Source organism: Calliopsis andreniformis, chromosome 12 (assembly GCF_051401765.1).
Source record: "Calliopsis andreniformis isolate RMS-2024a chromosome 12, iyCalAndr_principal, whole genome shotgun sequence".
In the NCBI taxonomy this organism is placed as follows: Eukaryota; Metazoa; Arthropoda; class Insecta; order Hymenoptera; family Andrenidae; genus Calliopsis; species Calliopsis andreniformis.
Genome location: NC_135073.1, coordinates 13,538,444 through 13,552,237, shown reverse-complemented (window position 1 = coordinate 13,552,237; position 13,794 = coordinate 13,538,444). Strand labels below are relative to the sequence as shown.

The 13,794-nt window shown below is 30.3% G+C and overlaps 4 protein-coding genes across 7 annotated transcripts; 2 read left to right on the top strand and 2 right to left on the bottom strand.

Annotated features, from left to right (window-relative positions):
• Positions 1–8: 8 nt before the first annotated feature.
• Rho-7 (rhomboid family intramembrane serine protease rho-7) lies at positions 9–2,534 on the top strand. 4 transcript variants are annotated; one of them, XM_076390026.1, is made up of 9 exons: positions 9–252; positions 381–565; positions 643–826; positions 1,114–1,215; positions 1,289–1,454; positions 1,515–1,735; positions 1,824–1,925; positions 2,001–2,098; positions 2,163–2,534. In XM_076390026.1, exons 2-9 carry the CDS (start codon positions 519–521, stop codon positions 2,254–2,256), a joined length of 1,014 nt encoding a protein of 337 aa, XP_076246141.1. In that variant the 5' UTR covers positions 9–252; positions 381–518; the 3' UTR covers positions 2,257–2,534. The 4 variants fall into 4 exon arrangements, with proteins under 4 accessions (XP_076246141.1, XP_076246142.1, XP_076246140.1 ...); XM_076390027.1 differs by having other exon boundaries at positions 9–317; positions 1,575–1,735; XM_076390025.1 differs by having other exon boundaries at positions 9–317.
• Positions 2,436–4,038, bottom strand: LOC143186372 (S-formylglutathione hydrolase-like). Its single transcript, XM_076390030.1, has 5 exons — positions 3,813–4,038; positions 3,493–3,563; positions 3,049–3,426; positions 2,750–2,975; positions 2,436–2,682 (listed from the first exon to the last, which is right to left on the bottom strand). Exons 2-5 carry the CDS (start codon positions 3,561–3,563, stop codon positions 2,500–2,502), a joined length of 858 nt encoding a protein of 285 aa, XP_076246145.1. The 5' UTR covers positions 3,813–4,038; the 3' UTR covers positions 2,436–2,499.
• Positions 3,746–10,987, top strand: LOC143186374 (putative peptidyl-prolyl cis-trans isomerase dodo). The gene is made up of 4 exons (XM_076390031.1): positions 3,746–3,832; positions 8,626–8,807; positions 9,345–9,557; positions 9,627–10,987. Exons 2-4 carry the CDS (start codon positions 8,753–8,755, stop codon positions 9,845–9,847), a joined length of 489 nt encoding a protein of 162 aa, XP_076246146.1. The 5' UTR covers positions 3,746–3,832; positions 8,626–8,752; the 3' UTR covers positions 9,848–10,987.
• On the bottom strand, positions 4,377–8,063 carry LOC143186267 (coiled-coil domain-containing protein 39-like). Its single transcript, XM_076389839.1, has 10 exons — positions 7,959–8,063; positions 7,276–7,701; positions 6,984–7,205; positions 6,679–6,870; positions 6,398–6,613; positions 5,946–6,329; positions 5,617–5,871; positions 5,047–5,529; positions 4,763–4,975; positions 4,377–4,685 (listed from the first exon to the last, which is right to left on the bottom strand). Exons 1-10 carry the CDS (start codon positions 8,061–8,063, stop codon positions 4,377–4,379), a joined length of 2,805 nt encoding a protein of 934 aa, XP_076245954.1.
• Positions 10,988–13,794: the final 2,807 nt, after the last annotated feature.

The window sequence follows — 13,794 nt, the reverse complement described above, 5'->3', positions numbered from 1 at the left end:
ATTCCATAGCTGCCTTGTGCATATTCAAATTGTAGTATGTGCAATATAATATTATAATTACATATACGAGCACAGTGCAAATAAAATGTTGCCATTAAAAATAAATATTGCTGACAAAAATTGAGTTAAATGAGTCTGCATTTTTTATTCACCTGCAATACCGGCAAATTATACAATAATAACAATCCAGAGACACTGCAATGTCTCAATGAATACAATACTTAATTTCGTAATCGTAAATGATCTAACAGGGTAAATTTATGTGAATTTTATTAAAATTAATCAAATATATTTCAAATTTAAATAATCAGAAGTAGGTCAGTATTAAGTTAAGCATTCGTCTTTAAGAGCAAGTATTTTACGCTCTTTTTACGTTTCAGCTAAGGTGATTACAACATCATTAACATTTTTACGGAGCGTTTCGTTTCGTTAGAGTCAACTTTTTTTCAATATGCATATACTTCATGAAATCTATACGTAATTAATAAACTTCTCGTGGTATTTAAATTGTTAGTAATATGGCAGTTAGACCATTTTTATATTTAGGTGATACTGTATGTAAATGGTGAGGCATGTTTATAATATTGTAAAAAGAAGGTTATGTTTGTCATATAGATTACAATTTTGTGGTATATTTTCTAGCGTTTTTACATCTGTACAATTCAAGCCTAAGTTACATATGACTAAAGCATATAGGCAGTTTAAAAGATATGGGAGATTTAAAGTCGAAGAACAGTCACCAAAGACTCCTTTTCCAAATAACTACGTGGAAAAGGGGCCCCTATATTTTGGAAAATTGTGGAAACCATTTGCTTTCACACTTATGGTAAGTAAATAGAAATTAAAATATTTATTTAACTTTTTCACTGCAACAAAATTGAACCAAGATTGCTCTATATATTAAAAATGTGTAAAATACCATACATAAATTAGTTAATAATCACATAAAAATGATATAATTTGTTTTTGTCAATCTGCTGAGTACTTAATGTTATTGTGAAAGGGTTACCATAATATAAGAAAATTAAAGAGATGTTTGTTTTCTACATCGAACCAATCTAAGTATAACTCATTTTTCTTATGTCATAAGTTTCATGTTTTTCATCATATCAGTTTAGTGGAACAGCATTCGTTACTGCTGCCATTTGGGAATATGAGCGAATCAGAAAAAAAACCTATTGGATAATCAACCAGTATAAACAATCTGCAATATATGTTCGTATAACAAAAAATTTATTTACAAGAGAATATATTTTTTACATATTGTTAGAGCATTAATCATATTTAGCGAACAGGATGGAGACAGGAAATGAGGACATGGTGGATGAATTTAACAGAAGGGCAAAAAATATTTGCTCCTATTTGTTTCTTGAATGTCCTAGTATATTTGTCATGGCGTGTCCCAGCATTCCAAAAAGTAATGGTGCGATATTTTTGTGCCAATCCAGCATCTAGTAAGTTTTATATGGATTGCAACATAGTTGAAGAAAAATATTAAAGTTTATGATTTTAAGGTGCAATATGTTGGCCAATGTTACTGTCATCATTTTCCCACTACTCATTTTTCCATCTAGCTGCTAATATGTATGTGTTGCACAGTTTTTGCTCTTTGGCTGTAGCAGCACTAGGTAAAGAACAATTTGTGGCATTTTATTTAACTAGTGGAGTAGTGTCCAGTTTTGTGAGCAATCTGTATAAAACTGCATGTGGCTTCCAAAATCCTTCATTAGGAGCTGTGAGTATTTACCTTATTTAAGCATGTTAAATATCTGTGGCAATTTCATGTCATTTGTTTTAATAATAATTTTTTGTTTGTTACACAGTCAGGGGCAGTAATGGGTGTTCTTGGATTTGTGTGTACTCAGTTCCCTGATACATATCTCACAATTATTTTTCTTCCTATGTACATATTTACGGCAGGCATGGTATGATGATATGTTTCACTGTACTAAGTTGAGCATATAATTATATGCCTTTTAATATAAACATTTTATGAGTAGGCAATTAAAACAGTAATGGGATTGGATATCCTAGGATGCATCTTACGTTGGCAGTATTTTGATCATGCTGCACATTTGGGGGGAGTATTATTTGGAATGTAGGTATATTCATAAAAAGCTTGCATTTATTAACATTTACACATCACACCTTGTTTATCACAGATTTTGGCAAGCATGGGGCAACGCTAATATATGGCGAAAACGTGAACCAGTATTAGCACTTTGGCATGACCTTCGTGGACCATCTAAGTCTTAATAACATTTTCTAGTTATAAGTTAATATTTATGTACTTTGTACGTTGTTAATTTTGTCAAAAATTATAAAAACCTGATTGAAAGAAAATTGAAATTTGAAAAATTGGTAATTGTATCAAAATAAAAATTAAACAATGTAAATTTCACGTTTACTTCAAAAAAACGAAGTGTAAGTATTTTTAATAATAGTAATTTATTCAAATATTTGATTTTGTATTATAAAAGTTATACAGAATTTATTAAATTAAGTTTTAAGATATTTAACATGATGTTTAATGTGATCTTCAATGAAAGTGGATATAAAAAAGTAACTATGATCATAGCCTTCTTGAAACCTAAGGGCTAATGACAATCCAGCATCTTTTGCAGCTGATAATAGATTCTCTGGCAGTAACTGTCCATCCTTCAAAAACTTATCTTCTTTTCCCTGAAATTTCAAAATACATATTGCATTTACAATACTTTCCTTATAAAATATTACTATAATATAGTACCTGATCAATTAAAATATCCAAAGGTGGCCCATTATATTTTTTTGCTAATTCTGTGGCATCCCATTCTTTCCATTCAGCATTAGTTTCCGTTCTACCAAGATATCCAGAAAAAGCTTTTTTACCCCATGGACAAGAAATTGGATTACTTATAGGTGCAAAGGCAGACACTGTTTTGTATAATCCAGGATTCTTCAAAGCACATATTAGAGCTCCATGTCCACCCATACTATTAGCAAGGTAATTCATCAGTTTATTTGCATCATTCAAAGTAACTCACACAAGTAACTTTTTTCTTTTACCTGTGTCCCATTATAGATTGTTTATTAGGTAAAACTGGAAACTTGTTATTAATCAAAGCAGGTAACTCTTTAGTAACATAGCTGTACATTCTGTAATTCTTGTTCCACGGTTCACTTGTTGCATCAACGTAAAAACCAGCACCTGTGCCAAAATCCCAGTCATCATCTTCTCCAGGAATATTAAGATTACGAGGACTTGTATCAGGTGCAACTAAAATCACTCCTTGCTCAGAAGCATACTTTTGTGCGCCTGCTTTCTGAATAAAATTGGCTTCTGTACATGTTAAACCAGACAGCCAATAAATAACAGGTACAGGTCCTTCTTCGGATTGAGGTGGAAGGTAAATTCCAAAATTCATTTTGCATCCTAATTCCTGGCTACAGTATAAATAATATTTTAATAAGTTTCATTTTCTTATTGTTTTAAACTTAAAATCACAATACCTTTCATGGGAGTAAACTTTTTGCCACCCTCCAAAAACTTTATTGCTAGAAACTTCGTTAATGTCGACCATCTGAAAAAGCCGGTATTATTTTTAAATGTTGAAATTAAATAAATACATATTAGGTTTTAAATATTATGTGAATACACGATATTAGAGGGTTAAGTGTCTTGAATGAAATAGTATAATTATCGGCATATTTGGATCATTCATAATATAAATATATTAATACAAATTTCGCTATTTCATTAAATGTATGCTTTGTTATAATTTCTCTTCAAATTCAGTGAATATTTAAATTGAAATTAAAATTTATTTTACCTTGTATAACGCAGATTAACGTAAGTACATATAATATTTATGCTTTTCTGCAGACTTCAGATAGTTACTCCTTTCGGATACGATAAAAATATGCGGTGATCGTACAGACATATGTTATCAATTCAATTGATAGTATAAGTTTTCTTTTTTTATTATACTTACATACTGATTAAATTGATCTCGAATCTTCGTTACGAATAATTTACTAATCATTTTAACAAAAAATTACGTATAACCTTAAAATCTTGTTTTCTATCATTTCAGAAAAGTAACAAATAATGGTAATTAATTACTCGCATTAAAAGTTTATTTTTTCATCTTTATTTATATAAGATTTGCTTTATTATTGTACTCCATACGATTGAATGATAAAAGTAATTGATACATTTAAAGTAATTTTATTAAGTCTTTTTAATTGTTTGTGCATGCACATGATCTTTTACAGGCTGCTCATGCTTTAAATCTCTTTTCAATTGGTTCCTTGTGGAGATTACTGAAATAATTATATATAAATTAATGATACTATGTAAAATTTGAAAATATTAGTAATTAACTGAGTAATGTTCAGTTTATAAACATACCTTCAAATTCAGGTTCTAAGTTAACAATGTTTTTAATACTTCCTCTGGATGATGCTATAGTGCTTCCACGATTTGTACTTTTTGATGCATGATCCATTGAATTTGTAGTACTATATCGTTGACTTGATACAGGTGATTGACTAAATAATGAAATTGAAGGAAGTTCTATGTTTTTAGCTGCCAAAAGTTTCTTGATATAGAGCTCAGCTTCAACATGATTAATTGTAAATTCTGCAATATCTTGTAATGCTATGGAATTCTGTTCTTGAAGCTCACGCAACTCTACCTCTTTCTATTTAAATAATTAAAAAATATCTATTATAATATGTATCATATTAACTCCAAACAATCTTTTTATATTCTACAAACCTGTTGTATGAGAAACATTTGGTCATTTGTAGCTACAAACTTTTTATGAATATCTTTTTGAACACTTTGTAAGTTTTTGTTAGCTCTTAATACTTTCCCTTTCTGATCATCAATTTGATGTTTTAGCTCAGCTAAATACTGATTTTTATTTTCTTTTAATTCTTGAGCTTCTTCCATGTATTTAAGCATTTGGGTATAATCATTTTGTAATCTCTGTTAAAATCATTTTACTGTAGAAGTGAACATTTTTTATATGGTACAAAATTTAATGCATTGAAGAATACCTGTAAAGTATCTGTTAAAAATTGTAATTCCTGTTTTTTTTGTTTCAAACTTTGCTCTGTATTAAACAGTTCTTCCTCCAGTTTCTTATATTCTTCCATCTCAGGTGCCTCTTTTTCATCTGCAGTCAATGTCATCTTGTATTTATCATTACAAGTGTTTACTACCCTTAATGTATTTTCCATGGCTTGTATTTCCAGTTCAGTTTTCCTTATTGTTTCATCTAATTTGTCACCTTGCTCTTGTAAAAGATACCTTTCTTGCGCATTTTGGATCTTCAAGTGTGTAGTATTTATTGGTGTACCATCAGGATTAGTTCCTAACATTGCTAAGGCACAACTGTACCTTGCTTGTAGTTGTTGTATTCGTATACTTCTTTCAGCAATGGCACTCCTCAATTCAGAGCATTCACTACTGATGACCCTTTTTTGAATTATAAGTGATTTCTCTTCTACTGCAATTTCTGCTTTGCGTTCTCTTATTGCCTGAATAAGTACATTATAGTAATTTTATCATAATTTAAATTCAGGCAGGTACTTAATATTTGTAATTTGTTCTATTAATGAACTCACCGCTTCTAGTTCAAGCTTATACTTCTCCAAATCATAAACATTATTTCCAAGATTAACTATCATTTTTTCCATTTGTGACATCCTAAGTCTTAGGATACTTTCTTCTACTTGTCTCTCTTCATAACGATTTTGGGCAGCTTTTAATTGCTTTTCTCCTGCATCCACAAGCAGAACAAGATCTTGTCTCTTACTTTTTAAAGATTCTAATTCATTGTTGTCACTTGTTAGATAGTTTGTTATTTTTCTCATTTCGTACTACATAAAAGGAAAATATGTATTATACATACGCATATATATTTCAATAAATAAATTACTTAAGTGTAACATACTTCTAAACTCGAAATTTGCTTTTGCAATAGCTTTGATATTTCTGATTTCTCTTTTAAAATGGTTTCCAATTCCTCAATCTCTTTTTGTTTCCTTTCTTCTTCAGATTTATCTTGTTCCTGACCTTTTAATCTACCTAATTTCATTTCACATTTTTGTAACTCAAACTCCACTTGGTATAATTTCTCCATTTTTTCCTCTAAAACTTTCTCATCCTTAGTCTGTAGTTTCTCTAAATACTCAATTTTTTTAACTTCACTCTCACACTGCATCTTTAAAATTTTATTTTCATTTTCCAGATCCTTTATTTCATTTGTTACACGTGCATTTGCACCTTGCAATCGGTTTACTTCTTTAATCATTGCAGCATTCTTTTTTTCTTGTTCCTAAATTCCATTAGCAAATTAAAAGAGTACATTTGTATAAAAACTGTAAAATTTATTTAAGTTAATACCTCAATCATATTTTCCAGTTCTTTTGCTTTTTCTTCCATACTTAGCTTCTGATTATCAATATCTTGTAATTTTGCAGTCAAATTGATTACTTGCCTTTCTAATTTTTCTATCTTTGCATACTTGTTTTGAATTTCTATCTTTTTACGTTTTGTATTAGCCCTCATTTGTTGTAGACGTTGAGTCAGATCTTTCACAATATTTTGTTGTATAACAAGCTGCAATAGAAAAATATTAAAATTAAAAAAGCAATATTTGGAACTGCTTTCAATAACTTTCTTACCTCATTTTCATATATACTAATAGTTTCCTTCTTCTTCTTCTGTTCTTCTTTCATATTGCTGAGATCTTTTTCCAATTTTTTTATTGATTCTTCAGTTTGCTTATTATTTTCAATTTGCTCCTTTAAGAACTTTTCTGATTCTTCCAAGGAATGTTTCTTATCCTTTGAAATCTCACGCAATGTTTCAATTTCCTACATAAAACAATTTGCCAATAATTAGAATAATATTTTTTGTAGAAAGAATTGTTGAAAGTTGATTCTTATCTGCTTCAGAAAGCAACATAATTTATAATGTTTAATCATACTTTGAGAAGTCCTGTGATATCATCATTTTTTTGTTGCAACATGACTACACCTTCCTTCCATTGATTAAACATTTGTCGATATTCTATTAATGCTTGATCATACAGTTTAGTGGTTCGATCAAGAGCAATTTCTGTTTCTCTTGACTCATTAGTTGTCTTAATGATAGCCTCACGATACATTTGTAATTCTATGCTGAGTTTTTGTCTTTTTAATTCCTGTTCCTGTATTGCAAAAGATTAGTAATTTACTTTAGAATCAGCATTTTATTGCTGTCTATTTTAATGATCATACTTTATACTCTTTCAAATCCTCCTTCATATATTGTTCTATCAGTTGATTATTATCTTCATTCTCATTCAATGTTTCTTCCCATTCCCTTAAGCTCTTTTCATCATATTTGATCGCTTTCTTTGACAATTCTATTTTCTTCATCATTTTATCTAACTCTTGTCTAATATTGGATACAGTCTCAGTAACTTTCTTCCATTCTTTCTCGGAATCTCGCGCCTCTTGACGAAGGCTCGATTCGGTATTACAGCTGATTCGATAATGATGATTTTCTGTCTCTAATTGCATCGAATGAGCATTCAAAAGTTTCTGATTTATATCATGCTCCGTCATTAAATATTTAATGCGCTTTTCCATCATTTTTACTCGATCGTTCGTTGACTCGAATTTCATACTTAAATCTTCTTTCAATTTCATTTTTCTTTCAATCTTATCGAGAAAAAGTTATACAAGTATTTAATATTTAATAAAAAATAATTTTCGATATTACGAGGCATATTCAATAAATAAACGTAAGCCTACTATCAACTTGAATAAAGTTTATTAACTTATATTCGCATGTGACTGTACAAAAAATGCTTTGCATTAATGGAAAAAAAACAAAAGCATGCATAAGAACGCAATCAAAAAAAGGATGCGACATATGCGCAGTGTAAATAAAGCCAATGAAGCATTAAATGTATTACTTCTTCTTCTAATCGTCTGTTTTCTTCATTCGCTACAGGTATTCGAAATCCATCGTGCCAACCGAGTGCACTCAAGACTTCGTCTATATTATTGTTTATCGCCATTTTGCCTTTATTTTTTCGTTAAATTAACTGAAGGATAAACGTGTGATATATTTGGACGCATCAGTATCGAAAGAGAAAACGTTTGTAGTTTGCCGCCATGGCAACCATACGTCTATTGATAACCCTAAGAATGCACAGAAACCATACATGTTTATGGTCATTCTATTGAACACTTATTTTCATATTTTTTTTGCTGAGATATACGCTGTACTCATATTAAGATTAAGTAAATAATTTTCGAGTAGTTTTTATTTGAAGCTTAATATTTGGCTATAAAGTTTATATATTCATTGTTGATTAATACATGTTTGATTAGTGTGTGTGAAACATTCTGAGGGAATTTTTGACATAGTTGACAATATTGACAAAATAAAATTACCTATAGAAATTAGTGTTTGAATAATCATAAAAAGTTACAATAGAAAGATGAAGATCTCATAACCTAGCAGCATTTAAAAAATGTAGCAAAGTTTGTTTTCCTATGCTCATTCATTTTTTTCAATTTAATGCAAAATTGTGTATTCAAATTTTAAAAAATCTTTCACTAAAAAGCATATTGTAGTGATTTAATAGCTATCGCTAAGGTTGTCCAAACTGGAGCATCAGAGTCGAGAAAATAACTAGAAATGCAGTGAAAAGGTGTCCTCGATGTTTGACGTGAGTCGAGAGTAGAAAAATATTGCACAACAATGGCGGACGAAGAACTACCAGCGGGTTGGGAAAAACGTTTGAGCAGATCTACCGGTACGTCAGTTTATTTTCAGTTATTTACAATCGATGTAGAAACATACAATTGCAGAATTATTTGTTTCATTCATTATTAATTTGCTCTATTCATTATACCTTTTTATTATGCAGTCGATACTGTGAACTGCAAGGCCGGCATTTTTCCGCATTGTTAATATACTGATTATAATCGTATAGTACATTTAATTACACAAAAATCTTATTGTTTCAACTATTGTACATTTCGCCCGTCTTATATTTCACAAAAATATATAAGACTGTGGTACCTTTAAATATTTCGAGGAACAGTTCGTTTTAACGTTTAAGATTGACAACCTTTATGATTCACGAGAATATTTCTTACGAATCGAAAATTAATAGCATATACCTGCTATTTTGATAATTGTTAATCTTAAAATTAACCTATTGACGTATTTTATTGACGTAATCATGGCGTTTAGATATTTTTAACATATTATAGGTACTTTTTTCATGTATATAATCATGTGATTCCAATACTTTGAATATTAATATTTCTTAATGGTTTTCTTATAGGACAACATTATTACTTAAATATTTATACTAAAGAAAGCCAATGGGATAGGCCAGATAAGCCTGCAGATCCATCTGGAAATAGTAAAGGAGATGGTCCAGAAGAAGTACAATGTTCTCATTTGTTAGTAAAACATTCAGGTTCACGACGGCCATCCTCGTGGCGGGAAGAAAATATCACAAGATCAAAAGAAGAGGCCCTGGAACTTATTAAGTGTAAGTTTTTATTAATTAAAAATATAGTGATGGTGTTACATAAATTAATGTAATTGTGTTTACAAACAGCTTACAGAGAACAAATTGTGTCAAGGAAAGCTACATTCGCTGAACTTGCTTCAAAATATAGCGATTGCAGTTCAGCTAAGCGAGGAGGAGACTTGGGACCATTTAGTAGAGGTGCAATGCAGAAACCTTTTGAACAAGCAGCATTTGCCCTCAAAGTTGGCGAATTGTCTTCACCTGTGCATACAGATAGTGGTATTCATATTATTCAGCGAACAGCATAAAGATTAATTCTGAATAAAATCTTAAATCCTCCTTAAAAAGAAGTCCCACAATTTTGCTGGTAATATGTGTTTACAAAAGATAGGAAATTTTCATAATTTTATTAAGAATTGTATACATTTGCTTGCACTCTGGAAGGATTTTTGTGTGTGGACAATGTGTGTAAATGATATTTCTTTTTTTATAATTTAATGTGAAGTTATGTATTTATGTCTTCCAATAATTCTAGCAGAGGTGATATATGGCAAACTCTTAATTAATTGAGATTTTGTTCACAGTGAAAAATGCATTTGCACATAGAAAAAGTCTGAAAGTAACGCAAGATAAAATAGATAGATTATGCATGTGTCTTAAACAAAGTTCTCTATTCTCTTATTTACTGTCCTTACATTCCTTAAATGTTAGTATAACCGTTTATAATCTTAATTACATCTTTTTTAATTTTTATTTTACTGAAATATGCAAATTATTCTTTGAGAAGGTATTCGAACTTTTGCTTCAATCTAATATGTCTTAAATCTTTTTCAAATTAAACGTGTCTTTAATTAAGTGTTTGGCCCAATTGAAGTGGAATAAAGTATGACATATAAATATGTAAAGTGGAAGTGAAATTGTTGCTCAAGTAGAGAGACATGTTCATACCACCACTTTAGAATTATTATCACGGTTTGTTTTAGAAGTGGAACAACTTTTGTAGATGTAAAAGAGTTAAAATGTATTTATATGTGATTCATTTCAGGTATTTAAATCTTGATTAACAAAAATACAGAATTGTTGAATCAAATAATACAACTTTTGTCTTTGCTATTGTTAACTGTATACGAACATGCATGAAATACATGGGTCTATGTGTTCATAAATACTTATTATGAGTTCGAAAATCGAAATTACTGACAGATCATAACATCATAACAGTGGACATACTTTTTGTTCCATTTTGATTGTTCTTTTAAGTTTTTAGACACAATAAGAATGAAATGTACTCAGCAATCCTCACTGTCCAAAGTAATTATCATTTTTCTAGTCTACTGTCTATATTAAAATATTGTTAATTATTTTTTTAGAAACTGTTAATATTGCACAATGCATTTTACTTATTGTATTGAGATATACATTGCAATTTTATTAAATATTTTTGATGGTCTAATTTTCAGTGCTTTTGTTTTTTTTACAAAAGACATAGTATAGACTAAGTATCATACTAGCTAACTACTTAACATATTTATAAACAGCAATAAAATATTTGTAAAATATAAATAGTACTCAGCTAATCTTGTTTTACAAGCAATCTATGCAATAATAATTAAAATTTTTTCTGAAGTTACATGTGACATTTCCACCTCTTTTTTATTTTCTCAGTTTAGTGATTTCAAATATTCAAATTTAAAAATTTTCAAAGTTCTTTCATTTGTTTTAATTTTTGAATTGCAATTAAAATTATTTTCAAAAAGCGAGCTTCGTTTATGTTCCTAAACTAAAAAATAATTAATATCCCAAGAATTTGAAATATTACAAAAATTTAATCATTATTCAAATATGAACGTTAGCAACAAAAAATACAAGTTCTACATTTGATCTTGATTCTGCACCTGATATTTTTCCTGACATTTATCTGTGAATAAATTATTGCTTCCTCAACGATAAAGGAGATAAACCTATTGTCTCAAGAATAATCGATTCGTCTCTCTTTTTTCGGTACAAAACAAAGGCAGCTTTCTCCCCCTTATCTGTATACTTCCGAGAAATAGACGTTAAAGACCGCTATTAGTAGCGTCATATAGAAATTTCAGCGTGAAACGTTCAATGCCAAATGATCCGTTAATGCATATAACGTCCACAGCGCACACTATCTGTTATTTATGTGTAACATCGTATAGACACAGGAAATCCGTCCTTCAATCACTTCCCTCTCAACTGAGAGCCCCACACGAAACTTGTTTTAAATCATTATATAATCATAAGTAGGAGCGTGTATTCGCTTCGCCACAGGGGTCGGAATATGATTGGCACAATATGCTAGAGGACGTTGCATATCCACATAGATTCTACTCGCGTTAAATATAAACGATTATCGCAGTTCAGTAGGTCAGCTTAAAGGTGACAAGCCTCTGCACCGCATTCTTTCTAGATCACTTTCTTTCTGCAACGAACAGGGATACATACTCATTAGAAACGCGCGAAGAAATGGACTCAGTTGCAAGTCTAGATTAGACTTACTGATTCTTCTTTCAAAATATGGTGCTATTGTAACAGGATGTAATATATCTTATCAAATTATTGAAGTCCTTCTTTTCCAAATTATTTAACTACTACAAAGACACATATATTAGTTAAATTTTGGGCACTTTGCATATAAAATATCTGTTTCAATATATTCTAACACTTTCGAATCATTCAAGTTTTTATTTCATTTACTATTACATAAAACTTAAATAAGATTTTGAAGAAGATATGTAGCTACTGATATGGTTACATAGGGAAAGGGTTAAAGAACAAGTTATAGGAATTCGAATATTAATGGGAGTCACTGCGTATAAAATATAAATCTATATATCGTGTGATTATCATTTCGAGAGTCCTTGGAGCAGAGGGTTACTAACGATCGCGCGATTCCAATTTTTCATTTGAACGTCCTTGCATGGTCAAACTATTTTTCGCAAATTGGTCACGATATCCGAACGGAACCATGCTCGTAACACGCAACTTTCGAATGATTTCGCGAATTCACAGGAAATTTGTCCGTGTACGAGTCTCGAGAGGAGTTTTTTTTGTGTATAATAAAAAGAAACGAGGAAATTCGGAAACACGATACGCATTTGACGCACAAATGTAATAAACGTGAGTATGACTAAGAGGATCGCGTGCAACGTAATTGGTCGTTTCATAAATGTTAAGCGTGGTAATAAACGTTGCTGGACTTCACGACGAAAAACAGACAGATGAGTACGAATTCTAATTTTTCGTTGTCAGTCATTAATGACTCCTTTAACGTGTGTTTATTACAAATAAAGCTAAAGTGTGTTTTGAAAATAGAGAAACATCGAAATTTTTAGGCTAATTTACACGTGAAATGATTAAGTGTCTTTCTTGGATCATAATTATTACTTAGCATATTTAACTCTTCCCTTTCGCACGTAGTCATGTCTGTTTACATATCAATCAACATAAGTCTTATTTAAATTTTTTTTAACAATGAATGAAACGAGAACTCGAATGATTTGAAAATAGAATATCTTCATGAAACACGTTGCATATGGCACGATAGTGTACCGATTTTTGTCGAGAGAACCACGTGCGTCCCGATTTTGTATTAGAAAAAAGTTATTTTTTTCTGATCGTCATCGTTATCTCTGCAAAGATAAGTGTAAGTAGCAGGCATCGATAACAGCCCAGTTAACGAATATCTCGATTATTTTAAATACATTTCAACATATAAACAGCCGAGCACGACTTCGTTAATAGCATAATTTAGTGAAACAAGTGGCATGACTGTGTAAATACAGGTCTAACAAATTCTTTTCAAGGTGTTTACATATTCAAGTATTTTAGAAGTTTTTCTGTGTTACGATAAGTTATACTATATGACGAAATAAATTGTTTGTTTGCTGAAGGTTACCTTTTATCAGATGCTACTTTCGTTAGCGCTTGGTTAGCTTATCACTATCTCCTGATTTGTTTTTGTTAGCAAATGAAGTGCCCTAGATTTACTCTTCAACATTTTAGTATACTATACTAATCGTAGATTATCCATAATTAAATAAGGTTATGTTTTGATACAGGTCCACCCAAAAAATGGAAAAACATACAAATCTAACGTAACCTTTCTAGCAGTTGGATTCTGTTTTTAATCTTTATAAAAACTGTGGTCATTATATGAGATTAAATTTTTAAAGGGTGGTTCAGTATAATAGTTTATTTCTTACAAGTTATAATTACAAAATTTATGACG